Genomic DNA, 27,106 nt, shown 5'->3' on the forward strand with positions numbered 1-27,106 from the left:
TGCCGAAGCTCAATCGTAATGTCAGAATTGTTACACGTTACACCGCGGCTTAATATTGTACGTACACCGAATTGAAATTGAGAAATTATTTTATACTTCATGTATCTTCAACAGTTACTTGATCTATAGATTACTACGTTTGTTTGTATTTCGATATATTTACAATCGACAAAGCGACGTTTACTTTAGCTCTTCTAGCTCTCAAAGATTTGCGGATATCGCGAATAAATATCCGGCAACGATCGCCGTGCGATCACACCGAGTCACATCAATCGGTACCAAAGGATTCGGACATTTATAGGAGAAAGCGGGAGACTCGAAAGCGAGACGGTTGATGGTTTTTGTGGTCGAAAAGAGCGGCTAACCGTCGCACCGTGTCGATGGTTTTGTTCGCGTTGATTTCCTATTCCGGGGGAATATACCATCATCGACCCGTGAAGTTCTGCAGTGAAACGTGAATGAAACATTCCAGTCTGATCCTGTCCTGTAAACGATATGTGCATACATTTACATTAATATCAAGGAAATGAAAATCGTTGTATCTATAATCAACTTGTTTTTCCTTCCTTTAATACAGATCTGTTCTATAGTTTTTCTTATCACGCATGCTTCGTCCCCTGTATATTTTTGAAGAAAATAATACAGATATGTTCTTCGAAAAGCGTTATCGTGTATGTAGGTAATTAAGTTACGTAAACGAGCCGAGCTAATGCCCAACAAATCGAATTAACTGGCGACCTAATACGATTACTGGGGCAGCAGAGTAGACGATCTTGAGGCTTCTTTTGTTTGTTGTCGGAAATCGTTCGACAGTATTCACAAGTCGAACGTCAGTGGCGTTTAGTTTTCATATTTTTTTGAGCATTGGTGAAATTCCGTGCCGCTCGAGGAAGGATAAAAATGGGCAAGGACGACGCCGAAACTATAGCCCTAAAGAAAGAACTGGAGGATCTCATCAACAAATGCAAGGTTTAAACGTTTTATACAACCAAGGAGGCATTCACGTATCAGTATTTCACGCAGTTATAATTTTTATATCTATATAAATATGAGATTTTCTAACAGACTTGTTTTTACTCATTAATTCTATCCGTTTTACTAATTTTAGGAAGAACAAAAGAAGCAGCAGGATACGACGTTAGCGGAAGCGTGCGCTGGAGTGGCGGATGCTCCGAAAGTTAGACTGTCAACTAAGAAGATGCTGAAGGGGCATATTAATAAAGTCAATTCGGTGCACTTCAGTGGCGATAGTCGGTCAGTTTTAATCAATAATAATTCTTCGATTCGTTGGACTCTTTCTTTTACGTTTCAATCGTAATATATTAATAAACAATTTATCGTACCTCGAGAATCTTTTATACTGAGAATAATGGACGCATCTATAAACCGATCTACGCTTTACGCCGTAGACATTGTGTGACCGGATCGCTGGACGGGAAGCTGATCATCTGGGACACGTGGACCGGCAACAAAGTGCAGGTCATCCCTCTGCGTTCTGCCTGGGTGATGTCGGTGGCTTTCGCGCCATCCGGCAATTTCGTCGCGTGCGGCGGTATGGACAATATGTGCACCGTCTACGACGTAAACAATCGCGACGCCACGGGATCCGCCAAGATCACGAGGGAGCTTCTGGGTTACGAGGGATTCTTGTCGTCCTGCAGATTCCTCGACGACAAGAAAATCATCACTGGGTCCGGCGACATGAAAATGTATCTAATTACGTAATGTTTAAGGATAAGATATAAGGATAAGATAAAAACGGCGATTTCATGGGTAATTACCGGTGGTGAACGTCTTGTATATCTAGTTGCATATGGGACCTCGAGGCGAACAAGAAAACGACGGACTTCGAGGCGCACTCGGGCGACGTGGTGAGCATCAGCTTGTCCCCCGACGGCAACACTTACGTCACCGGCTCGGTCGACAAAACCTGCAAGCTGTGGGATTTGCGGGAAGAGAAAGCCAAACAGACGTTCTTCGGTCACGACGCTGACGTAAACTCCGTCTGTGTGAGTATTTGGCGAGTATTCTTATACTTCACAGATTCGTTGCGGATTTAATAAGGATGCTAAATATTGTGTTCATCACTTTTTGTTCTCCTAGTATCATCCTTCCAGACAAGGTTTCGTAACGGCGTCCGAGGACAAGACCGCGAGACTGTGGGACTTCAGATCCGATCAAGAGCTAGCCACTTTCAAGCCGCCGAACTCGAATCCCGGATTTACATCTTGCGGTCTGTCCCTGAGTGGCAGATTCATATTTTGCGGCAGCGACGACAATTCCATTCATATATGGGACACGTTGAAGACCCAACACAACGGTAAGTTTATCGATCCGTCGCGGGGAAGAAAGCTGTCATTTATGAAAAATGATTATGTCAGTAAAAGGCTTTTTGTTTTCTCCTGTTGAAGGTGTTTTATCTGGCCATGAAAACAGAGTGACGTCGCTCTGCGTCTCCGGTAACGGGATGGCAGTGGCCAGCTGCTCCTGGGATCAGAACGTCCGAATTTGGGTGTGAATATATTTATTACACTTAAAAGAGCTGTCTGAAGAAATCGATGAAAAAAAAACACTAGGCAAAATATATTAAAACAAATATATTGATGTTAAAAGCCGATCGATTCTTCCTGCACGAAACCTGCGCAGCAATCTTGCCGATTAACTTCTTACGAGTTGCTGCCTTTCGTCTATAATTACAGTGCAATCTTAATCTGCATATGCTCTTTGCACATTCGCAATCTGCATGCATTATAAAACTAAAAAGTAAAAGAACATGAGTTTTCTGTCGTGGATTAATTCTGGATACATCCTACATGTTAAATAAATAAATCTCTAGTTAATAAATAATTGCATTAATTACATAATTAATAATGACAAATTGTATAAAATTTACTGTAATAAATTTCCTTACTATTCTTCAAATCGCAATATGGAAATATTTATTAATTCGCGAAATGGATGATTTTGGTGGACGATTTGGCAATGCGAATTGCACTTGCATTTATTTCTACAACATAGACATATTACACGATTTCTTTCCTATCGAATATGCTGCAGAAGAGTGCGTTAAAAAAATTGTGTCGTGTCTTGAGATTTACTTACTAATGCGATACAATAGAGATTTGGTATATCGATTAGGCGTGAAGCGCGGGCGTCAAAAATACTGTGTTCTCTTCGCACAAGACGGCAAATATCATCACCGTATAATAATACCATGTATTTCACACACCATTTGTTCTCGTGAGCATTAACTTAGGCCAGTCTAGCGACAGTACATGTGACACGTGTGTGATAAAACGTTTAAAACTTACGCTAATTAAAAGTCTTTTACAGTGCATCACAAAATTGTCATATAGCTAACCAGCAAATCTACAACGAACCCTTTCCTATTGGATTCTATATGTAAATAAACGTAGCTATATTATATAATTATCCATACTGTACAGTTTAAGCATTAAATGTTAAAAGATCATTAAAACCTCGAGCACATAAATCTTTTGGTAAGGTCCATTAACGGCTAAGCGCACACGAGGGAACTTGCGCGGAGTCTAACATAAATATACAGCGCGATTTCGACGGAATTGAAATATATCGATCTCGAGAGTCTCTTACCACAGTTCCTGTTAACGAACGGCACATTGTATGTACAAACAGTAAACAGTCACGGTCCGATTGCGGGAGTGCTCGATGCGCACAAACGTGACGGGAAAACACAAGTTTACGGAAAACACTTTCAGAAATGGGGCACGGATTAAAATCCGTCCAGGTGAACGAGCAGAGCGACGATCACCGTGGCTCCGGCTTCCTTGGTGGCCCACTTGCTGGACTCGCAATGCAGATCGGTACTGTCCTTGTCGCCGGGACTGATCGTATACGAGCCGGGTCTCACTAGCAATTGGAACGCGGTCGATGCGTTCAGTTTCTTATTCGACTGCATATCGATATATCTACAAAGTTGAAGATTAAGATGTGACACGTAACAAATATGCGATAAATATGTAAAAGCGGAAGAGGATACGCACGGGTACTTTCTCGTGAATTCGTCGGACGCTGCATATTTGATGCTAGGCGAAAACGACACTTGGGGATTCTGATCCTCGCTCTTTGTGCCCGCTGTCAAGTTACTCAGGTCCAGTTGCTCTTTGGTCATTAGCTCTCCTCTATCCAGGATCAATCTGAACACACAATGTAACGTTAATAAAGAACAGACGACCGTAGGAAGAAATCTAATTGTTCCAAGATTAATTACCTTATCGCGTCCAGACGTATGCCATAAAACGCAACGTGCCACTTGTCCATCGTGCTCTGTGGGATCTGATTGGCATTGATGCTCTGCTTCAGTGGGAACCTGGCCCAGCCGACCGGTATCGCGAATTCCGCCGGCGGCTCACCCTTCTTGCAGATCGTATTGTCACCGTCCACTTTGTAGCACACGCTGCAGTAGCACAGTATCTCGTCAGTGGAGAAAAACTCGTCTGGCAGAACGAGTGATTTCTTCAGCTGCATGCACACCTTCAGATAGTCACACTTCCTGGACGACGCGACGACGGTGGACCCGAGTGGAGTGGACGGTAACGACGACGGCATAAATGGTACCGAGGACGCGTTGTATGGCACATCCCGTTGATTGGCCGTCATGTTCTGGCTCGGAGGTATGTTCCCGTTGAAGGAATTGTCCCGGATGTTGTCCCGACTCGTCGCGTAGGGCCGCGACTCGTGGAAGCCGGCGCAAACGTTGTTGGGAAGATCCGACAAATTGTTCTGCTGCGTGCTGCTTACAATATTGACTTGACTATTGGACGCTATGCTTTCGTTAATCGCGTTGTTGGCGTTCGCCGCGGTGATCGCCGCGTTCAAGCTGGTCATGTTACTCGCGCTGGCGACCATGCCTTTCTGTATGTTAATGTTAGTCGCGTTGTTTATCTCTACGTTTGTACATAGGGCGCGATTCTCCGCGTCGAGATTCGACTCGCTCGAATTGTTCTCGGGCTGCTTGTTCAACGTTGGCAGCACAACGTTGTCCAGGTACGCCTTGGTCCATACACTTCGCTCGTTGCTGAGCTCCGAGCCCGAGTCCGAGTTGTTACTGTCGATACTCGATGTCGCTTTAATGCCTACGCTATTTTTCGCCACATTAGCGCTATTATTATTACCGAAGGATGAGTACTCGGCCTCGAGGTTGCCGTCCCTGGCGTTCGAGCTGCATTGACTCGGCACACTCGGCGATGTCGAAGACGGCGAGAGATCCGACGAGGTAGTCGCCATTGCGTTCTCCTTCTCGTGACACTCCAGGTCGGCTTTCTCGCGCGAATTCTCCACATCCTCCGTTTCCACGCTCGCGCATTCGATAGGAGCCGCGAGGGCATTGTCAATTGCGACATTCGAGTAGGAAGGCTCCTCATTGACTCCCGCAATGGACACTTGCTCGCACTGCCCGTACAGATCGATCACGGCGAAAACGTACGGCGGTAGATCGGTCGCGGCCACTCCCTGATCCACGTTGTTGATGAACAAGTGTAACCGACTGTCCTCGTCGATCAGCAAGCCCACGATAGAGTTGAACTGAAGGTTCTCCAAGCCGGCGCCGTATTTCGTCTTCACCCTCGTGCCGTTGTGGAATATCCAATCGCTGCAGATGATCCAAGAGTGCCTCTTAAAGCCGAGCGCCGTTAACGGGAAGCTGGTCTGCTTCTCCGGCGATATGCAAGAAACGCCACAAAGGATATTCGATACCCAACGTTCGTTTAGCTTCTCTATTCTAACTTGGAACGGTTTACCCTTTATCAGCGGACGACTGGACATCACTACGCCCTGATTGTAACTGGCCACTCGCTTGGCGACCGTCTTCGTCTCAAGCTGAATGTTCCTGCCGTGATTCTCGTGGAATTCGTAGCTCCAATCTCCGTCGCTGGTGGTTAAACCGGTGGCGGCGGTTTGCGTCGGCGTGAGCGTCGTCTCGTTAATCAGTTTCCCTTCGGACACATCGATGGACGTGTCCATTCCCGCGTCGTTTCTCGGCGGCATTGGATCCAGCAGGAGTTCCAGCGAGTCTTGCAGTCTCAAACTAGCGTTAGGGGATATGGCGGGATTCTGCTGCCTGCTGCTAGTGATGTTCACGGCCACGGTGCTGCCGAAGAGCTCGATCACCGCGTACACCATCTCCGGCACGTCGGACGCCGCCACGCCCATGTCCTCGCCGTTTACGTAGAACTTCAGGTTGCCCTCGTGCGTGCGCTTTACACCGATCTTGTCGCCCACCCGCAACCAATCCAGGCTCGTACAGTAGTTCGAGGCGAGCGCGAAACCCATGTGTCTCACCTCGTTACCCGTCAAGTACCAAGCGTCGCTCGGAATGGACGTCATACCAGGTACGAGATTCATCGACGTCAACCAATTGCCCGTCTCGTTACTCAGGACACCTATTCTCAGGCAACCGCTCCACTCACGCGCCACTTCCTGAATGGCGATCTCGAACAGCTCGTTATTCTCCAGCGCTGCCTCGCTCAACAAGACAGCATTATTGTATTCCCTACACCTGGTCGCCACTGTTCTGTCGTTGTTCAGTTGAATGTTCAGCCCGACCGACTCGTGGAACTTGTGTAGAATCTCAGTTTGCACCTGAGGCTGAATTACCGAAGTCGGCTGTTGACTAATACTGTTCTCTGATGGCAAGTATTGCTGCGTCAAAGGGTCCCTCCGCTCGGGCAACACGATCGTCACCTGAGATACGATACTCGGGATTAATACGCTAAAACACGATTGCCATCGGACAAGCATATATTCTTATACCTGTGCGCATTGACCATACAAGTCGATCACTGGGTAAACGTTCGGCGGTAAACCAGTACAGGCGGGACCTTGGTCCACTCCGTCCAAAAAATAATGTAAGGAGGAATCCGAGCACCGCATCATTCCGATCCGATTACCTTCCATCAATTTATCCAAATCGCAGCTATAGTTGTTACGCAACGTCACACCGTCACGCATCACTGTCGACCCGGACAGCATCCACGTATCGTGATCGATGTCTGTCATCGTAGACGGAAACTCTAATTCATCAGGTCTAATCACAGTGACCCCTGTAAGTAGTTTTATTTTTGAAAAATTATGGAAAACTTTTATTACATTTGATACACGCTCGTCATGACAACTAGGATAGAACAATTACCTGCTTCTATAGCACCGGACCATCTGGCAACCATTTTATCTATCGTCACCTCGAACATTTCGCCATCGCGTAGCGCGCGATTCGCAATCACAATAGCTTCGTTGAATTCACCCAGGGCTCGCGGCCTGGACGCCGTTAAACCGTTGTTCGTAATCCGCGCGTTTTTACCGTGTACATGATGAAACCTTAGATCGCTGTCAATAGATTTACACAATGTAATTCACATGTGGTTCGACGATAAGCCACTGAATTGTTAGGAAATTGTACTGAATTGTCAGAAAATCATACCTATATAACGTCGTATTGCTAAAGCTCGAATTATTTGTGGTCGGACTGTAAAAGTCCACGTTGTCGACTATAGTGGCTTGGGCGGCCTGCCCGTAGAGATCAATCACCCCGTAGACCCTCTCGGGCACGTTCATCGCAGCTACACCTTGATCGGCGCCATTCACGTAAAAATGTAGCGTCGCGTTGTCCTTCCTCATCACGCCTACGCGATCGCCGATCTGCAGACGGTCCAGATTCTGACCGTATTGATCTATCATGGTGGTACCGTTGTGCATCACGCCGTTGCCCGTCATCATCCACGTGCCAGATCTGCAACCGATACGAGCCGCCTTCGAGCAATAACATAAGCGGATGAACAACTCACCGCACATACGGTGGCTCGGTGGCGATAACTGCGTGAAAACCGCTCGAGACTGGCCTCACCTACCTGACATTTGTCATGGTAAACGGGAATTCCAGTTCCGTCGGGGAATGCGTGGTGACTCCTATCTCGATAGAACCGGCCCATTTAGTGACAATTTTGTCCAGTCTGACTTCGAACAACTCATTCGGCTTCAATGGCCTCGACGTCAATACCACGCCGTTATTGAAATCGTCTATAGCACTGCGAAAAAATTTACATCCTTTGTTAAGAAAACGCGTGCGATTGAAAAATTGTCAGATGCAGCGAATGTATCTCTGTTTACTTGGGCCTATGCGCTGTACGTCCGTTGTTGATTACGTCAGCGTGTGTCCCACAACAGGGATGGAACATCAGTCTATCAGGTAGCTCCTCTTCACCAGCTTCTATGAAATTTACATATGTCATAACGTAGTTTTTATTCCTGTGAAACTTGTCAGAGATCCTATGTATGTATTACCTTCGCTGTCTAGACCTTGTAGCTGCAATGTGTTTCTCCTAGTGACTAGATTCTGCTCTTCTCTCTCGTCGCGATCGACAATGGTTACTTTCACGGTCATTCCATACAGATCTATCACACCCCATACGCCCGCCGGTACTTTAGCAGCGACACCCTGATTCAGGCCATTGATTAAGTAGTGAAGATCTCCGTTACTTTGCCTAATCATTCCCACACGGTCCCCTTCCTAAGACAGGACGTGAAAAAGAATAACGGCTTGAAGAGAAAAGCAAGTTTAAATTATAGATTCAGTGTTGTAACTCTGGCCTTATCACATACCCGCAATTCGTCCAAGTTGAATTCGCCGTATTCTCGTTGCGTACCTTTGCCGTTTGTTAGAATACCACAGCCGGACATCATCGTTGTACCTGAACGCATATTGGTCATCGTCGCTGGAAACTCCAGTGCCGTAGGACTGTGAGTGGTAACGCCGACCTCTATACTTCCCGACCACTTGTATACTAGCCTATCTATTCGTATCTGCAACATACGCAATTTACAGAGAAGATAAGAGAGTAAGTCTTGCTACAGAATCGCAACAGTTAATCAGTCTTGTTATTGCAATTTATGTAAATACTTTCTTGCAATTGATAACATATCGATCCGAATGCTCACCTCAAATAATTCATTATCTCGCAGCGGCCTGTGAGTCATTACGACACCGTTGTTAAACTCGTCGAGCGGCCTCCGCCTCTCGGCGGTCCTGGCGTTGTTCGAGAGCTTCACCAACGAGCCAACTCTCTCGTGAAACCTCAACCTGTCCTCCCTTATCGCGGCGGGAGTTGGATTCTTCGGTAAATTAACGTTTACATTGACACTTAGATTAACGTTTAAGTTAGCGACTAGATTTGTTGTCGAGGAACTAGAGGTCTCCCCCACAGCGTAGTCATTATTAATCTCGACTTCGTCTTTCGGCACGTTGCACAAAGCGGCAAGTCTCGGGTGAGCAACGCTGACCTGTACGCAATCACCGTACATATCTACAACGGCAAAGATACGCTCCGGAATGCTGCTGACCGCAACGCCTTGCGAAACACCGTTGATGTGGAATACCAGCTCGTGCTACAATTGCAGATGGAAGATTGTCATTAATTTCTCCGCGGAACAACAGATACGGGCTAATAAACTGTGTGAATTACATTGGACGTCCGCATGACCCCCAAAGTGTTCCCCTCCTCCAGATCAGTAAGATCCATCCCATATATCTCCACGATGCGGTCGCCGTCGTGAACTATGCCGGAGCCGGTCATAATCCAAGATCCGTGACGGAGGTTTATGACACAGGATGGTATCTCCAGGGTCTCGGGATCGCATTTCGTTACTCCAATTTCTATGCTGCCGCTCCACGATATGATCTGCGCAACCACCATTTTCCAGAGTTAAATACAAGTCGAACTTTAACGCACAATTATATTATCAGCGCTTTTGCAACACGCTGCCTGTCAGTGTATCTCTAAAAATAAATTAAATTAAACACGACGAACGAGATAAATAACACATGTAGGATATTTGTCGACAAACAACACCGCGTGTAATTAACGTTATTTCATTATTCTGCGTTATTTTGTCGCGCTGGACGGTGGCCGGGAACGGGCCGCAGGCGTGAGCGTGCGTACCTTCTTGTCGATGGTGACTTCGAAGAGCTCGTCGTCCTGGAGCGGCTCGGCGCTGAACACCAGGCCGTTATTGTACTCGGAGAAATTGCGCGTGGCGGTGCAGTTGTTGTTGCTGAGGGTGACACGGTGGCCGCATCGCCGGTGGAACATGTCGAACGCAGGTCACCGTGTGTTGTGTTGTGTGTCGCGCCGCGTCTCGTGGATCTCGCGTCGTGCCGTCCGTGCCCGTGCCGTGCGGCGTGCGGTGCGGTGCGGTGCGCGGTGCGTGCGATCGGTCGGCCGTGGTCGACATTCGACATACCAACCAGGCGCGCCGCGCTGCGCTGCGCCGCGCCGCGACGCGTCGGCACCGCCGCCCTTCGCCCTCCGCCGCTTTGGGATCGGATATCGGGGATCCGCGGTTTCGGTAATTATATGCGATATACAACGCTCTCATCTCCGATTTTCTTGAAATTTTGTAAATTTGTATATTTTGATACGTAGAATATATGTATACAATGTATACATATTATATATTCTGAGAAGGAAAATCTCTCGTCGCTCTTTTGTTCCGTTTGTTTATAATTATAAGATAAAGTAGAGATTACAAAATTTCAGGAAAATCGGAGGCGAGAGCGTTATACTGCACATTTACCCTTTTTTGGGTACTCTTTGCCCCTGAATTGAAATAAGTAATAACTGGGAACGTCGCTGATGGTCATCCCTTTAAATTTCTTATAGCTTTCTCGGTTCATACTATATATTCCCCTTATTTTTCTTTCCTCTAAAAAAATAATCGTTTATTACGTTTTACGTATGGAAAATGCGTGATATAAATTTTTTTAGTAATATTAATATTTTTTGTTATCGAGCTTATGATTAATAAGAAATATTAGAAAAAATACGCCGTGTATACAAGTTTCATACAGCAGAATGATTTGGTGGGCTCATTTCGCAATTGAAGGGCCATCTAGAAACTTACTGAGGGAGCATCACGTCACGAAGCAGTCGATAATAGTACCGATCACTCCGATACCGAATTAACTATATAATTAAATTAGTAAATTCGATCTTTTAAATCTTTAGATCGTTTTAGATCTAGTCCTAGACCTAAATAGCTTGAAGATTCCATTCAGCCAATGAAATAACTGTCAAAATCGTTCTCTTATTATTTATGAATACCATATCCTGTGATCTGTTTAAAATGCCTTATGTCCCGATTTATAACGTCTTTAGGACATTACAGTAGACCTTCATATAATATGTAAACGGCGTTCTTTTATTATATGGAGTCTCATAAATTAATACGAATTAATTATGTATATATGCATATATGGATATTTATATTTATAAAAGATGTAAGAGTTTATCATATAAAAAATGTAAAATGAAGATAAAGATATGTAATAGTAACATATTTTTATTTTACTTTAAAATAAACAAATATTAAAATTTTTTCGTCGTGTTATACGAATCCGTGTTACGCGAACTTGTGTTTTATGAGGGTCTATTGTATTTTAAGATATGTTTTCAAGGCGTCTTATTTTGAACCACTTTTAGATATATTGCGAAGTAAAATTTAATGATACGTAAACTCGTTATTAAGAAGAAAAATATGAAAGAGAAGAATATTGTTTAATAAATCGACATGTAAATAATTTAATATTTACGCGCATTCTTCGATTTACGCGGTATTTTTTATACATAGTTTTTTACGCGGTAAATAACCCTCCATTTTACGTAGTTGATTTACGCGGTTAGAAAAATGTGTATTTCTGTGGTATTTATTGGAATTATTATGTAGGGTGTCCCAGGTTTCTTCGTAAAAACTTTAGTAGTATGTTTATATATATGATCAGAAATAAGAAAAAAAGTTACATAAACATAGGTCTCAAAATACTTTATTAGAAAGTTATAGCAAAAGTTAGAATTTTGTATTGAAGAAATAATAACGGTCTTGTCATAGACAAGTGACACGCCGTATATTATAACATAAGTGATATGCCGTTCGATGATATTTATTCTATCCGCTTCTTCTAGTCGTGCGTACTATTTGAAATGATTGAAGGTGATCATAAAAACTTGTATGAATACTAGTAGCGAGCAGTACTATGTAGAACATTATCTCAAAATGCCGTGAGTTTTCACAAAACGATCACAAACGATCACAAACGAAGAATATATACGGATATTCATTTTGTGTATGGTTTGTGCCCTAGTGAAGAAATTTCTTATATTTTCTCAGAGTCTATGAATTTCTTATATTTTAGATTTATGAACAATTCTGAAAAAATATGTAAAATTTCTCAAATAGTATCAGAAATGGTTGGATGAGGATTTTTGGGATATTTCAGTATGCGTATGTAGAGTATACGTAACAATTTTTGATAAATTGCGCGGATTTTTTCACATTTATTCAAATTTTTACTAAAGATGTGTTGGGAAAAATCTGAAATAGTTCATTATTATTTTGTCTGAGTTTTTTTTTAAAAACGTTCCAATTCGTATAAAAAGTCTGAAAGATTCTGAACATTCTGAGAAAGTCTTAAAATTTGTGTAGAAATTCTGATTTAAGGTAAATGCACTAATGCCTAATGTCTAACGTCTGGGTACCTTTATCTTTTTAGCTTAAATAAGTATAACGCGAATTAAAATCAAAGATACAAATATAAAAGAAAAATATTTTTATCTTTAATTCTTTGATTTTAATTCGCGTTACTACTTATATAAGGACTAAGATAATAAAAATATCTAGACATAGGTACGTGTCCAGGCATTGATAATTTACCTTAATAACATGAAAAATTTTAAGACATTTTTCCACCAGGGTGCAGAGAAGTAAGGGCTTCTTAGAGAATAGAACGAAGATTTCCTATCAGGAAAGCCAAATCACACACAGTCTTTACTAATATGTTTATTTGCAATTACACTTGACGGGTTCAAATTCTTATAAGGATAATAAATATTATATCGATGAATATAGCTTAATTGTATTGACGTGGACGGACGGGACTTTGAAATGCAAACTTAACTGAAATTGTTTTTTACACATTTCATATTTCTGCTATAACTTTCTAATAAAGCATTTTGAGATCTATGTTTAGGTATACAACATTTTTTTCTTATTTTTGCTCATAGGACATACTACCAAAGTTTCTACGGAATAACCTGAAACACCCTGTACATTAGTGAGCCGAAAGTTCTTACTTGATTGTACTCATTACATTATTCTGACCTTTTTTTTTACTTGTGGAGAGTACATTAAGCTTATCCGCATAAGTAATAACAAATTTATTTTTCTGCACTTTGTGCAAATAAGGCAAAATAATTGAGAAATAAATATTTTTACAGGATGAACGTACTTTTCTCTTGCGTTTCTTTTTATACTGGCACTACATTTACGCAAAGTTCAGCCGTGTAAAAAAAGCCACGTGAAACGAATACTCCGCGTAAATCGAAGCACGAGTATACATGACATTGATATGTAACGATCTACTACAATAATTGGAGATTAGTCGATCATTAGCTAAATTATGTATTATTGACATATCGATTTATCAGATAATTCTATAATTTCAGATAATTCTATCTCACATTTTTAGCCTTACGTTAAAACGTTTCCAAACAACTTCGCTTTAATTACGACACGATATACTGAATAATGCAAATATCATAATGTCAGATCAATTGACAGCAAATGTTTTATCTATCTTATTTATATGTTATAATCATAATTGATCACACTGCAAATCTAAGTGTGTTATTTTAGCTGAAGTTCTTTTTACACATTTCTTGCCGTTTTAAAACATTTAACACGATTGAACACATTAATTTTTAATTTAATATAATTTAACGTGTTACATGACGTAATTTAACACATAAAGAACATGTAAAAAGAGTTTTAGTCTAATGTGTTATTTACGTGCGTGTAAAAAGTAACACACGTGCATTTGCAGTGCATATATGTCATGTATTTTAATTAATAAATTTTACATAATCGTTTTTGTAGTTGATAATGTAAATAGCTGTATATGCTACAAAAAATGTCTTATATAAAAGACAACTTATAGACGTCAGAAAATCTTGAACACGTCTGTTTTTTTTTTTAAATAAAGTTCTAAAGACACTTTAGAAAAATATCTTTGACCTTTTTTAGACAAGCGTGTTGTCTAGGAATCCTTGAAATAAAAAGCTACTTTAGCCCTCACGCGAGTCCAAAGACATTAAATTGGTGTTTGTAATATTCATCATACCATCATCCTTCCCTGGATCTACCTAGACAAAAATTGTTGAATTTCTCTTTTCGTACGTTTTTATTTTTATAAATTTCAAGGAGTCGATTATGTATCTTTTCCCCTAGGGCGGAAAAGTGAAAAGTTACATGTAACTACTATTGGTGTTGAATAGAAAGAGATAGTCACATGAAACTTTTCACTTTTCATGTTTCCGCCCTAGGGGAAAAGATACATCGATCCCCTGTAACGAAGATTTATATAATAGTAAATATCTTCGATAACAGTAATGTATTCGTTAATCGCATAAAGTACTTATTTGAAGACGCGTGTTATTTTGAAAACTGTCTGAAATATCATAAGGAAGAAGAAAGATGTATAATTGTAATTCTTAATAATTAATAAAAATTTTTGACATAAAAGCCGTACTATTTTAGTTCTATGCGAGTTCAAAGATCTTAAATCGGTATGTATTATATTTATGTTTGCCTCGATTCATAAAAATTAAACTTTTTTCACATTTTTGCCATTATCGCAACAAAAACTTACATAATGATAAATATCTTCGGTAATAATAGCGCCTTCGCTTCGATTGCGCAATTTATATATTTATTCGAAAGAGCGTGTTGATTTTGAAAATTATCTGAGATATCGTGAGGAAGAAGCAAGATGTATAAAAAAACATAATTAAGAATTTTTTAATTTTCAAATTTAAGTTTTTAAATTTTTAACTTTTTTTAATTTTTTGTAATGATTATTATTAAATTTTCATTAATAATTATAATTGTAGTTAATAATAAAAATTAACCCTAATCCCTCCAACGTTTTTTCCGCCATTTAATCAACGAGATTTTGACTGTTTGCCGTTTCGAGAGTAAATCAGCTAGGGCTCTGAAATTTCTACCTGATGTTCCCTACTATAACAACTTTTTTTAGGGGTAGGAGGGATTATCCCACGGCCGTTGGTTTTCCGGAACAAATGACCGGAACAAACGACGTTAGAAACGCGAGGGACACGAAAGTGCATGGTTGGAGAGATTAGGGTTTTAAAAAAGTTTTTATTAAAATTTTTTAGATAAAAATCTATATTTTCCTATATACTCACGAGATAAACTGATAGACCTGAGGGACCCTTTGTTATCGCTAAATATCTGTACATCTCTGTAACTGTACATTTATATACCTACATATATGTACAAATATTGTTAGAGACATATGTGATAGTTTTTGTTTGATAGTTGATAAAAATGTAAAATCGAGGAATGCGCCGATGTGGAAATATATTATAACTCGTATCGTACGAGGCTTGGGAAAGAGAGAGACAACAAATAATTATTTAATATCACTTATACAAAATTTTACTTCGTAAATCAATTAGTCGTGAGTGTCATCAAACCTTTTAAATTAGCACACGGTGTACTCATAAAATCTGTTATTGACCATCACACTTTTATCTTCGCAGTTAATCTACCCTTCCTCGACTCTTTAGCACGTCAACAAATCGATTCCAATCAACAGCGTGTCGCGATAATAGATGTCGAGAAATGATTGTTTCCGAAGAGAGTCCTCTGTACAAATCAAAGTCTAATTATTATTCTCATAACTTTGTTGTCGATTATCACCCTCTCTTTTGTCTCTCTTAATCTCTTTATCTTTTTTAACATATAATACTAGGTCAGTTTTTGACGAACAGGAAGACCGACTATTCGTTCCGCGATGGAAGCCACCGTGAAATAGTTGTTCTCGCAAATAACAAATTCTCCCATTATAACCATTATCATTTTTATTAACGGAAAATAGATTTATGTAAACGCAGTATAAAGGAATGTTTTTTTTTTTTTTTTTTTAAGAAAAGAGTGGAAGAAGAAATCTTTGATTTTCATTATTAGAAATACATTAAGCGAATTAAATCTATAATATACATATTTATGATTTACTGCTGACTGTTGCCTTTCTCTCTACAATCAGTCAATTAGCGCGATTCGTCTTAGACCATGGATTTGGCAAACAGAAAAGTCGACCATGCGCATGATCTCCGATAAGAGATGTTTATCGGTTAATCTTGTTATTTTTAAATATGAACAAGTTTCTCGAATATCGTTTATATTCCATTACAAATGTTGGAGCAAAACTGCCGACGAGATATTATTTTAGAGGTCTGACTTTTGAATAATTAACAAACATATATAGACAAATGGGCAGCTCTTCCCCTACGTATGTCTCCTGGAGGCAACCGGCGCGAAATCAGTGCTCCCCTCAGATAGAAGCGCGGAAGACACAAACTCGTAACGCCGGAATGGACTTTGAGCGGTCAAAGATTGTCCCGAGACGATATACACGAGAGGTACTCTCCTTCGGTGGTGGTGGCTGTAGATAAATGTCAATCGTCCTGCTGGGGACGTCGCTCGGTCGTCAGTTTGAGAATAGAGCCGGACACAGAAAGGAGCAGCTGGAAGACAAAAAGAAAAACAGATCGTGAAAAATGGCTTTTGCTATGTCAACGGATCCACCCGGGCCGGAAGCCCGGGCCCTGGCCGAGAAGGAGCTCAGGGAAACTGAGGAGAACGTGAAGAAGGGCATTGAAACTCTGAGGAAATATCTCGAAGGTTGGTGAACTCGTCATTTTTTCGCAATTTAAATCTGAAGCACGTAACACTTATTCGAGTATTTCTATTTCTAATTTGCGAAGTCTTCGTGTTTCTTTTTTTTTTTTGCTCTTTTACTATCAAAATATTGTTTAGCCTCTTTTGTCGTACGTATTCCATGTTATTCCTGAGGAGAATACCCGTCTTCGTACATCGTTACAAATTTGCTCCTTAGAAAATAAATTCTTCTACGAGGTATTCGAGTCTTTCTATTCTATATTTATTTATTTATATTTTTTCTAATTAATTTAATTTTTTATTACGCTTTTATAAAGATTCACATAGTTATAATGATCTTATAATTATTCAGATAATTAAAATGTTTTTATAATTAATCTAATAGTTGTAAGATTTCGCTGTATTTTAAAAGATATTAGTTCAGAAGAATCTCTCATAGAAAATATAATTTAGCAGATATTTCACCCAATAGTTTTTTAAAGAAAAAGACAACTAATAAAAAATTTTATTTCATGCATTTTCTACTGACAAATATATTATTTTAGAATATTTCATGATATATGTACAATATATTCCATAATTCGCGACTTTAATTTTTACAATTACGATATTCTTTATTGAATTTTAAGTCAATCTTTTCTTACAATTGGCAAAAGTGTTGCAAAAATATAGTTTCCGAGTTATAATTATTGAAAAGGAAAGTCCCTTTGCAAACTAACAAATAATAAAAATTTATTACTTGGCTAGTTTCTTTCGCGCGAGTAAACTTTTCTTTGGAGTTTATTTAGAAACTTAGTTGGACATTTGTTGCTTCCAATTAAAAGTGCGATAATATGTGGAAGACAACTGTAAATTTAATATAAGAAATGGAATAAACATTTTCGAGCTCCATTCACCGTCAGTAAATCATATAATTTACTGCGAATTTTATCTCCGAACGAAAGATTAGCCTTCTGCGGCCCTATTCTCGAATCGTTTTCATGAAATTCGCATGCGAAATTCAATGTTTTTTCAAATAGAAAGTCGCATACGAAAATCATTAGGGCAGGCTCGAGAATACGGCCCTTGAGCTCAGAAATTTACCTGAGATACAAATACCGCTATTTTAAGAGTCACAATGGATCGACTCGTATCGGTAGGATATCGAGATACAAACTTATATCGAAACTGATATAATAAGAACGGTCATTCGCGTATTCTGAGAATTATGAATAGACTTATTTATTGTTAGCTTTGCACAATAAATATAGCGTTAAGTTATCTCGAAAATTATAGAATTTGATGCGGACTCGTGCGTCTGGAAAATTTCACGTATCACCAAAGATTAGCATTATCACGTTATTACATATCTTCTTTATATATTTTATGTCGATTATCCATTATCGCGTTTGTCCGAGTTATTTCGACTAACAAGTAAGTGATAAATATACGGCTATTAAATTAAAGAAGAAATATATATATATTTTTTGCGATAACGCACGTCTGTTTTTAGTAAAGAAAGAATCTATCACGCGGACAGCCACATAGAGTATTCTTTCATATGCAAACGAAACAAGTCGTGTTCAGAGATTAAGAGTTTTCTTAATTTATTAATACCACTTAAACAAAAATTATTATCGAGACCGTTTGAACGTCAGAAGCTGAATGGAGCTGCCTGAATAGATGTATTGATAATGTTGAGGTCAGCGCTGTGACACTCTGATAATCTCGTTTCCTTTTATCTTTCCTCGCTGCAAACGCGTGCACAGCAACGGGGCCCGACTCATCTTCTCTGAATTAAAATCGAACTTCTTAAACCTTAAACCGTGACGTCGACTCTTAAAATTGCTACTACACTTCACATCGTTACAAAACACGGAGTTTCGAGCGCCGACCGTCGCAAAACATCTCAAAGTCTAATCGTCTGTAGCCTTCTGTTAATCGGGAGAAGTGAGAAGTAATTATTAATTTTAATTTTATATGTGAAAATGAATGAAATATGCAGTGTTGTTCGCTATGCAACACGTTTTTTGCGACAAATTTTTGAATATTTAAGAGCAAATGAATGCATACTCGCTTTACGTAACTTAATTTGTAGTCCAACGTAAAGCCGTTTGTAAACGTCACGCACTATAAAAACAATCTATGGCGACAGGAATGTGTATTAGGAGATACGGTTAAGGAATACGTTTTCTTGTCGCAAGTGTCCACACACGCGCGTTGCGCGATAAGGACATATTGGACGATAAAAAGAATCTTTTGATAAAGCGATCGATGAAGTCAAGTGCACCTTGACCCCCGGGCATGTGAAACAATAGTAGGTGCACACGTGATATCGCGCCGTTTGAGGACTTTTCAATAAGTCAGTAGATCTGATTCCCGAAGACACCTTTGGGGACACTTGACGCTTGTTTTCCAAAATAAATGTATATCTCGATGTTACACGGAGTCGCATATCGAGACATTGAACTCCGGAGGCGCGTAACGCTTATATCGCGTAATAAAATCGCGGTGATTATACAATCCCTGCAGCGATAAGCTAACTGTCGCCCGGTTTTATTCGGCAATTGGGCAACTCTTCGTATCTGTCGCTATGCGGATAAAAATTACAGGCTCCGAGAGCGCGCGTATTTATCATCGCGGATGTCGTCCGCAAATCGTTTTCGGTCGCGCCGTCCCTTATCCGTTTTCGTTGATCGGGATTGCGCATTCGTGTGCACGAGCATCTGGTTTAAACTTGAAATAGAGAATGAATGGCGACCCTCGTGTGCAATTTCCCTAATAAGGAGCACAGAGGTGATTACTTTAAGAATAGGCATCGTGACCTCGCACGCAAAGTTACCCCGAAGCGATCTGGTGGCTTTTATGCCATGAAAACGAGCGTGCGACGATCGGCGAAGGCTAAAATTAGCGTTTTTTTTTTTATATACTGTTTGCGCACTGAATGATTAATAATTACGAATAAAACTCGCCGATTGCTTCGTTCTCGATCGTTCATTTTTATTCGAAAGTCCGCCGCATTGTAACTTTTGTTGATTGTGATGACACACGCGACTTGACTGTGTACCTTGATCGAAAAGCACACTATACGACAACGTGACGGTACGATACAAAGTCCGATAATTCTGACAGATAAGAGGAATGGATCAGCTGGCGATGAATCATTAGTCGTCATTATTGTTGCAAGAAGAGGCGCGCGTATACCGGCTATTCATATCGGCCACGTGCGCAAGATTGCTGCGTTAGTATCGCTAAAAATGGAAAATATCTAATTTAGTTCATTATTAATAAAAAATTAACTAATTTTATGGATAGAGTGACATGGATGACATGGAAAAAGTTATCTTTTTAAAAAGAGGTCCGAAAAAGGCGCCAAGTACAGGCGCTTGTCTATCTACAAAAAATATGACCTTAGAAAATGGCATCAAGTAGGAATAAATCTTTGAAAAAAAGATGCATATTTTTGAATAATCAAAATAAAAAAAATATTTAATGTAAAAAAACTTGACGCTGCTACACCTCAACATATTAAAAAACAATTAAAATGTGTGTTTATGTGTAAAATGGACATAATAATATGTTTTAATATTAAATATATAACAAATAATATATTAATATATTATACAAATTTAAGTTACTCGATGTAGCAGCGCTAAGTTTTTTGCATTGAATGTTTCTTGGATATGTCTTTGTATCCTTTGCGTTATTTTTACGTTCATACGCACCATCGATGTTGTCAAAGTAAGCAAAATCACGAATCTTTATGTTTCAGAGGACAAAACACTCTATTATAGTACCGATGATGATTTCCTCATGATCTTCCTCCGGCCTTGCAAATTTTATCCGGAGAGCGCGCTGGAGCTAATGAGACGCATCGCGGACTTCAAGGTGAAGCATGCGGTTCTGCTGGACAATTTGTTGCCGAGCGACGAAAAAGAGGCCTTCACCGAGCACAATATCGTTAACGTGTTGAAAGACAAAGATCACAAAAATCGCAGGGTGATGGTAGTGAATTCCGGCAAAGCCTGGAATCCATCAAAAGTCACCTGCGACCAGATATTTCGTATGTTCTATTTGATACACGAGTTGGCCATGCAGGAACCGGAGACGCAGGTACGAGTGAAATATCGTTATTCGCAAAAACTATAAAATAATTTTTAGATAATTTGCTTCAGATATAAATGTAAATATGTTACAATGTTGAGAAATGTGAAAGAAGCTTAAATTAGACATTCTTTCTTAAACTTTTGCATATACAGGTCTTCGTATACTGTGAATCATTGTGTACTGCAAAAGTACACATAAATTAGCTATAAACGTATACACGCGTATACGTGTATATAATCATCGAGCTGAACGTGCATGCGATAATCCACGATCAGCAAAATTCCATTAACTTGACTGTGCAAGAAAGAAACATAAATTTTCGCGATCAATGCCAGAGAAAACGAAAACTTTAAACAGTATTGATATACTATTAATTGTAATTATAAAATCAAATTTTACGTACGAGCACGTACACGCACTGTTAAATTCGTAGTGTAAGATTATACACAATTTGATATACTCATTTTTAACCGTTTCTATTTTTAACCATAGGTCACCCCACTGCTCTTACTCAATACGTTAATTTAACTGAAACAATGTTAGTTTAATTAAACCAATGCATGGAAAGTCAAAATAATACTGTTTTGTGTTGAAATAAAAAATTTCGATACACATGGTATTATAGTTGAAAATAACAAAATGTTATTCAACTCCAAGTATTGGTTTAAACTTTAGTCTTTAACAGTGCGTTAGTTAAATTTAGTTAGTAACTAGTAATAACTATTTTAACAAAGTTAAGCCTCAAACCTAATTTTGATGGATGTAAGCGCGAGTCAGGCATGATTGCACTTTGTTCGCTTGATAAGAGATCCGATGAATAATCTAATATCAAAATACAAGAGAGAAAGAGAAAAGGGAGAAAGAAGGAGAGAATATTAAACTTTTTTTCGTCAAAATAAAATATGTCGGAAATATTAATTAACATTTTAGAATAGTTTTGTTAATAATTTAATTACAAGCGTTTTTATTCTTTTTCCTAGATATACGGCACAGTGGTGATAATGGATTTCGATGGGCTCTCCATGAAACAAGTCACGGGAATGACGCCATCCTTCTGCATGAGACTCCTTAGTTTTATTCAGGACGCGATGCCACTGCGTTTAAAAGAGGTTCGTATTAATGGTATATCAAAAAAATTGCTTCACAAAATTGCATTGAGAAAAAAAGAAGTTACCTGCTTTTACGTCCTGCAATATACTTGGATCGAATATCGATGAGAATAAATATTATCTACTTGCTCTTTCTTTGTGGCTCATGTGATAGTAATTATTTTGTGTATTTTCGAAATTCGAAATTATATAAATATATTGTATATTTCTAATTACATAAATATTTTGCACATTCTAATTGTACTCGATGTTCCTTCAGGTTCACTTTGTGAAACAGCCGTTCCTGTTTAACATGGTGTGGCAAATGTTCAAACCGTTCGTCCGGGAAAAATTGAAAAAACGCATGTTCTTCCACGGCACCAAGATGTCTGCGCTCCACGCGCACATCCCACCGAGTCATCTGCCGAAAAACTACGATGGTGAACTGCCAGAAATAGATTACAGCGGTGCCGATTGGTATCCAGTGATGGTTGCTAACGAAAATAAAGTTAGAGGTATAAAATAAATCGATATAAAGAAATGTCTATACATTTATAAAGTCCTTATGCAGCTTTAAATTTTCATAACGTTCTAAAACTGGGTCTACACTATACATATAACAAAACACGTTATATAGCAAAGTTATACAACTTGTTACAAAAAGAGAAGAAAAAAATGTTATATAACATGATGTTATTTATTTTTTCGTGTTATATAGCAAGTTATATACTTATATGTTATCCATCAGTTGTTGGTAAAGGTCAAAGGAAGTTATAAATCTTTCCTATATAACATATTTTAGTCAGTCCACACTTGAAACTTGTTGTAAAACATCCATTTGATTTTATTCAGAAGTTCAGTCTTGCTCTTACTGCATCTCAAAATGTTGCGTCCTTTCTACCTATCTTATGGCCGATTTTGTTTATGAGGTGTTCAAAATCAGAACTCGTCATCCTTGCAAAGTTTCTGAAACTACCATCACATCGAACTTCTCCCATCAATAGATCTCTATCATCTCTTTCAAGATCTGCCAGAAGGATTGTACCAATATATTTTTTCGAGCTTCTGATGGTCGCACCCAGAATCGTTTTTTAGTCCTAATATGTTGTCCAGCCAAAATTACACAAGCTGCTGCTGCGCGACTTGCATCCTCTACGTTTGACGTCATTATCAATAGAGATGTGAAAAATGTTTTACAACTTGTTACTAAAATTATTTTTACAAAAATAGTGTTATCCAGTAACAAGTTATATGACAAGTTGTACAACAATGCTGTGCAACATGTTAAAAACAAATTTGTTATATAGCGTAGACCCAGCTTTATAAGATTAATCTACAAAAATAGATTATTGGAAGAATTTATTTTAAAGAGTTTTACATACATTTATTTCAGACTGTTATTTCTCAATATATTTATTAGGTATATCGAAATACGATTCTGCAATTTTATATACATACGTTTTGTAGTTGATTGACAATAATATGTCGAATCACGTTAGATCATCTAAAGATCGTCTAAAGAGCAAAATTTTGTTGGATAAACAATAGTCTCAACGTGTTTTCATAGAAAGAAATCTAATGAACTCAAATCTGGTAAATGTGATGACCATGGGATTGATTCACCTTTTCTAAATTATTTTTTAGAAAAATTTGTATAAATAGATCACTCAAAATATACATATTAAACTTTGCTAAAATGCAATTTTAATATTATTTACAAATTAAGTTTGTTATGTGTAAAACGGAAGTATTATAAAAGTTTAAAACTGCATCACACACACACACATATACACAACTAATATTTATCTGTTTATTTTACAGAGTGGAACACTTATGGACGTCGCAAGAATTAATAAACTGAACTTTCATGAGATAATTGCTGTAGATATTGTTAAATATGTTTCTTCGCAATTTAAATAGATTCTAAACTATGGACAATTTAACGTATTGAGTATATGATATTTAAAACGTAATACAACATATTTTATATATGAACAACTATTTTTTAAACGAAATTGTATTTTGTATTTGAGTGTATAGTCCTGTTAATAATAAAAAAATTGTTAACAAAAAATGTAGTACAAATTATAATAATAATATTCAACGAATATTAATTAATTCATGATTTATAGATTCGAAACTTTGAATTATGATTACATTGAATTTTATTACGATGACTGAAGTACAAATATTTTATAGATAGTGTAGAGTTTTTATATGCATAAAAATAAACATTATTACTTTTATCCTTTCTAAATAACTCTTAACCCTTTTATTCCCAAATTATTTAACTACAAAAATTTGTTTATATTTTTATGTATATTACGTGACAAATGAGCGAATTCTGAAAATATTTTGACATTTTAAAATGTTAATTTTGAAAATGTATAGTAAAAACTTTTCCACGTGTTATCAATGAATAATATATATTCACAGATATAGAATGGAAATATAGAGATCATACAGTAATATTTTATTTTATAATTCATAATATCCACTACAGTATGAGAACGGATTAATACAAGAATAAAGCTATTAATTATCTTATATGCAAATTCGTATTTAAAAGCTAAAAAGTACACTCTTTAGCATTGTATAATATTAAATTAATATAAAGAGGTTCGAAAGCCGCGTATAATGTGAAGTACCTAAACACTCGATCCAGATAACGAAATCTGTCAAGAACAGATTTTAGAAGTGCCTGCTGCAAATTTTGTCGATAAAATATCAGCAGAAAAATATAACAGAATTTGCTAACAGAACATAATAGCAGATTGACTGCGGAAACTGAACAAAATCTGCTATTTCGTAACCATTTAAATAGTGTATTTCTTAAAATGTTTACAAAATAATAAATTCTGCTCGGTTTCTACCGACAAGTTGCTGTCAGATTATATCGTTACGCTCTGCCGGCAAAACACGAATTTAATGCAGACACAGATGATATCAGATTTGTTGCGATATTTGAGCAAATCTGCTGTCAATCTGTTGTTATACTGCAGGAAAAGTTTGCTTTCTGGGTTCTTGTGGGATTCAATTATTCACTATTTATACATAAATAGTCGATGTTGAAAATTATTGAGGGTTCCTTATTAACCTTATAACTTATTTAATTTTATCAAGTATATCTAATAGCATTATAAATTGTTTGAGCTAGTATAGTAGACTCTCGTATAACGCGTACTTATATATACGACGATTTATTCCTATAACGTTTGTGTGTGTGTGTGTTCCAACCCTCAATTACGCGGTGAATTATCTCCGTACTACATGGTTCTTTTCTAAACTGTGGTTTAGTACATTCAACTTATTATTGTGGTAATGGCAATTATTTTGGACTCTTGTGGTAAGATTATTCCTGTAATATGGAATTATTTTGTTGATAATTTCATTAAATTTAAAATTTTATAACGTTATACATATATATATAATGGCTCGTTAATACTAACAAGACTTTGTTTGCTATAATTTATAAAATTTTTAAGCTTTTTTGCGTTAAAATGATTCGAAATAAGAAATAATTAGCTATTGTTAAATTATATTATATTTTACTATAATAAAGAACGTATTCTTACGTTTTCTACTGAAAATAAATCTTGTACAACGCGGATTTTTATAGTACGAAATGCGTTCTAAGCGTTATATAGTTTTTATATTTGGTTTCACTTGCTTAGCTTTTTATTAAAACGTCACGTGTACGATTGTAACTTATTTCGATCGTAACTTCCTTCGATTGTAACTTACTTCAATAGTAACTTCCTTCGATTGTAACTTACTTCGATCTACTTGTTTCGTAATCTACAGTTCTACATATTCGCAGTAAGCGGAAGTGCTTACTTCATTATATAAATGCGATTAATTCTTGCACGTAAGAGATTTATAAATACGATTTCCATGTGATTATGATGAATATAATATCGTGATGAAATCATGATACTGTGCTTATGCGTAATGTATACAGGGTGTCCCATTTTACTTTTTACGCAATTACCTTCGGAACTATTTGTTATTCGAAAACATTTCAAATAGAACTTACTCTGTTTCGAGGACATCCTATTACGAACATAAGACTTGTTTAAGTGGAGATACCTCCAAGATTTCAAAGTGACCTTTGTTTTTTTTTCCCACTGCTTTTTATTTTATCATCTTTTTCTATTAATCAATTTGAACAATTTACGTTCAAAAGATTTTTTATTTGCTCAGTATTTTTTGAAATATTCAGGGAAAATTCGGTAAATTTTTCAATATTTAGCTTTCACTATATATATTTCAATAATTGCTTGTCGGAGGAAAAAGTGACACAAGATTTTTTTGACTGATTTCGTTTCAAAAATATGCTGTTGCAATAGTGCCCGAAAATAAAATGTTGTGTAAATTATATTACAACATACATACAGTACCGATCAAAAGTATCGCTTATTGAAAAGAAGTCGTTAAGTACTTTTATAAAGAAAGACGTACATAAATGTTATGAAATATTATTCCAGTACTGTTATTTTAGCTTGATAGGAATACTTTGGGAGGAGGAAAAAAAAACAAAGATTTTAATGATTTAATTGCATTGTTTCATATCGTCGACAATATAACATGACGATAACACGAAATATAAATAAATGTTATCAAATTTTATTTTAGTACTGTTATTTTATGCTTTGATAGGAATACTTTGAGAAAAAGATAAAGATCTTAATGATTTAATTGACGTCGAATAATTATCATTGACGATAATTGTTCAATTATATTATTAAGATCTTGTTTCTCTTCTCTTATGTTCTATCAAAACATAAAATAACGGTATTAAGATAAAATTTTATAACATTTATGTACGTCTTTCTTCATTAAAGTAACAAATTCCCTCTCCATAAGTGATGCAATACTTTTAACTTTTACTTTAAAAGTTGGGGCAAACAAATAGTTCCAGAGATAATTGCGCGGAAAGATTAAAATGGGACATCCTGTATACGGCACGACAAATAGAGTACAAATGTTTCTTATGTTTTATAAAGAATTTTAACAGCGTTACTGTGATTTGAAGATCTACTACTCATATCGCACTCAAACGTTAAAACATTGTCAACGTCCGGTCAAAGAGGGCAGTTTGTTGATTAAAATTCGCGATTTGGCCTATAGACCTCTATCAATATTCT

At 37.7% G+C, this 27,106-nt stretch overlaps 3 protein-coding genes across 5 annotated transcripts; 2 read left to right on the plus strand and 1 right to left on the minus strand.

Annotated features, from left to right (window-relative positions):
- Positions 1-579: 579 nt before the first annotated feature.
- Gbeta76c (guanine nucleotide-binding protein subunit beta-2) lies at positions 580-2,922 on the plus strand. Of its 2 annotated transcripts, none has more exons than XM_071777161.1 (6): positions 580-969; positions 1,109-1,254; positions 1,410-1,709; positions 1,808-2,009; positions 2,104-2,320; positions 2,412-2,922. In XM_071777161.1, exons 1-6 carry the CDS (start codon positions 901-903, stop codon positions 2,516-2,518), a joined length of 1,041 nt encoding a protein of 346 aa, XP_071633262.1. In that variant the 5' UTR covers positions 580-900; the 3' UTR covers positions 2,519-2,922. The 2 variants fall into 2 exon arrangements, with proteins under 2 accessions (XP_071633262.1, XP_071633263.1); XM_071777162.1 differs by having other exon boundaries at positions 819-964.
- Positions 2,923-2,970: 48 nt separating this feature from the next.
- Neurl4 (neuralized E3 ubiquitin protein ligase 4) lies at positions 2,971-10,306 on the minus strand. 2 transcript variants are annotated; one of them, XM_071777148.1, is made up of 13 exons: positions 9,972-10,306; positions 9,495-9,710; positions 8,971-9,417; positions 8,635-8,835; positions 8,317-8,542; positions 8,143-8,239; positions 7,884-8,060; positions 7,457-7,765; positions 7,169-7,362; positions 6,790-7,079; positions 4,250-6,720; positions 4,023-4,175; positions 2,971-3,947 (listed from the first exon to the last, which is right to left on the minus strand). In XM_071777148.1, exons 1-13 carry the CDS (start codon positions 10,119-10,121, stop codon positions 3,752-3,754), a joined length of 5,127 nt encoding a protein of 1,708 aa, XP_071633249.1. In that variant the 5' UTR covers positions 10,122-10,306; the 3' UTR covers positions 2,971-3,751. The 2 variants fall into 2 exon arrangements, with proteins under 2 accessions (XP_071633249.1, XP_071633248.1); XM_071777147.1 differs by having other exon boundaries at positions 8,143-8,242.
- Positions 10,307-16,555: 6,249 nt separating this feature from the next.
- LOC139812389 (retinaldehyde-binding protein 1) lies at positions 16,556-24,033 on the plus strand. Its single transcript, XM_071777170.1, has 5 exons — positions 16,556-16,788; positions 20,537-20,877; positions 21,852-21,980; positions 22,240-22,474; positions 23,781-24,033. The coding sequence occupies exons 1-5, from the start codon at positions 16,665-16,667 to the stop codon at positions 23,810-23,812; spliced, it is 861 nt and encodes a 286-aa protein (XP_071633271.1). The 5' UTR covers positions 16,556-16,664; the 3' UTR covers positions 23,813-24,033.
- Positions 24,034-27,106: the final 3,073 nt, after the last annotated feature.

The sequence above is a fragment of the Temnothorax longispinosus genome, chromosome 4, assembly GCF_030848805.1.
Source record: "Temnothorax longispinosus isolate EJ_2023e chromosome 4, Tlon_JGU_v1, whole genome shotgun sequence".
Classification (NCBI taxonomy): domain Eukaryota; kingdom Metazoa; phylum Arthropoda; class Insecta; order Hymenoptera; family Formicidae; genus Temnothorax; species Temnothorax longispinosus.

Bases quoted from the DNA above. Each gene is read 5' to 3' on its own strand.
- Gbeta76c (XM_071777161.1), top strand. From the start codon at position 901: ATGGGCAAGGACGACGCCGAAACTATAGCCCTAAAGAAAGAACTGGAG. The intron at 2,010-2,103 runs GTGAGTATTTGG...TTGTTCTCCTAG, and splicing joins CTGACGTAAACTCCGTCTGT to TATCATCCTTCCAGACAAGG. The intron at 2,321-2,411 runs GTAAGTTTATCG...CTCCTGTTGAAG, and splicing joins GTTGAAGACCCAACACAACG to GTGTTTTATCTGGCCATGAA.
- Neurl4 (XM_071777147.1), bottom strand. From the start codon at position 10,121: ATGTTCCACCGGCGATGCGGCCACCGTGTCACCCTCAGCAACAACAAC. The intron at 8,836-8,970 runs GTGAGCATTCGG...CGTATGTTGCAG, and splicing joins GAGATAATGAATTATTTGAG to ATACGAATAGATAGGCTAGT. The intron at 6,721-6,789 runs GTATAAGAATAT...ATCGTATCTCAG, and splicing joins TGTATGGTCAATGCGCACAG to GTGACGATCGTGTTGCCCGA.
- LOC139812389 (XM_071777170.1), top strand. From the start codon at position 16,665: ATGGCTTTTGCTATGTCAACGGATCCACCCGGGCCGGAAGCCCGGGCC. The intron at 21,981-22,239 runs GTTCGTATTAAT...ATGTTCCTTCAG, and splicing joins TGCCACTGCGTTTAAAAGAG to GTTCACTTTGTGAAACAGCC. The intron at 22,475-23,780 runs GTATAAAATAAA...TTTATTTTACAG, and splicing joins TAACGAAAATAAAGTTAGAG to AGTGGAACACTTATGGACGT.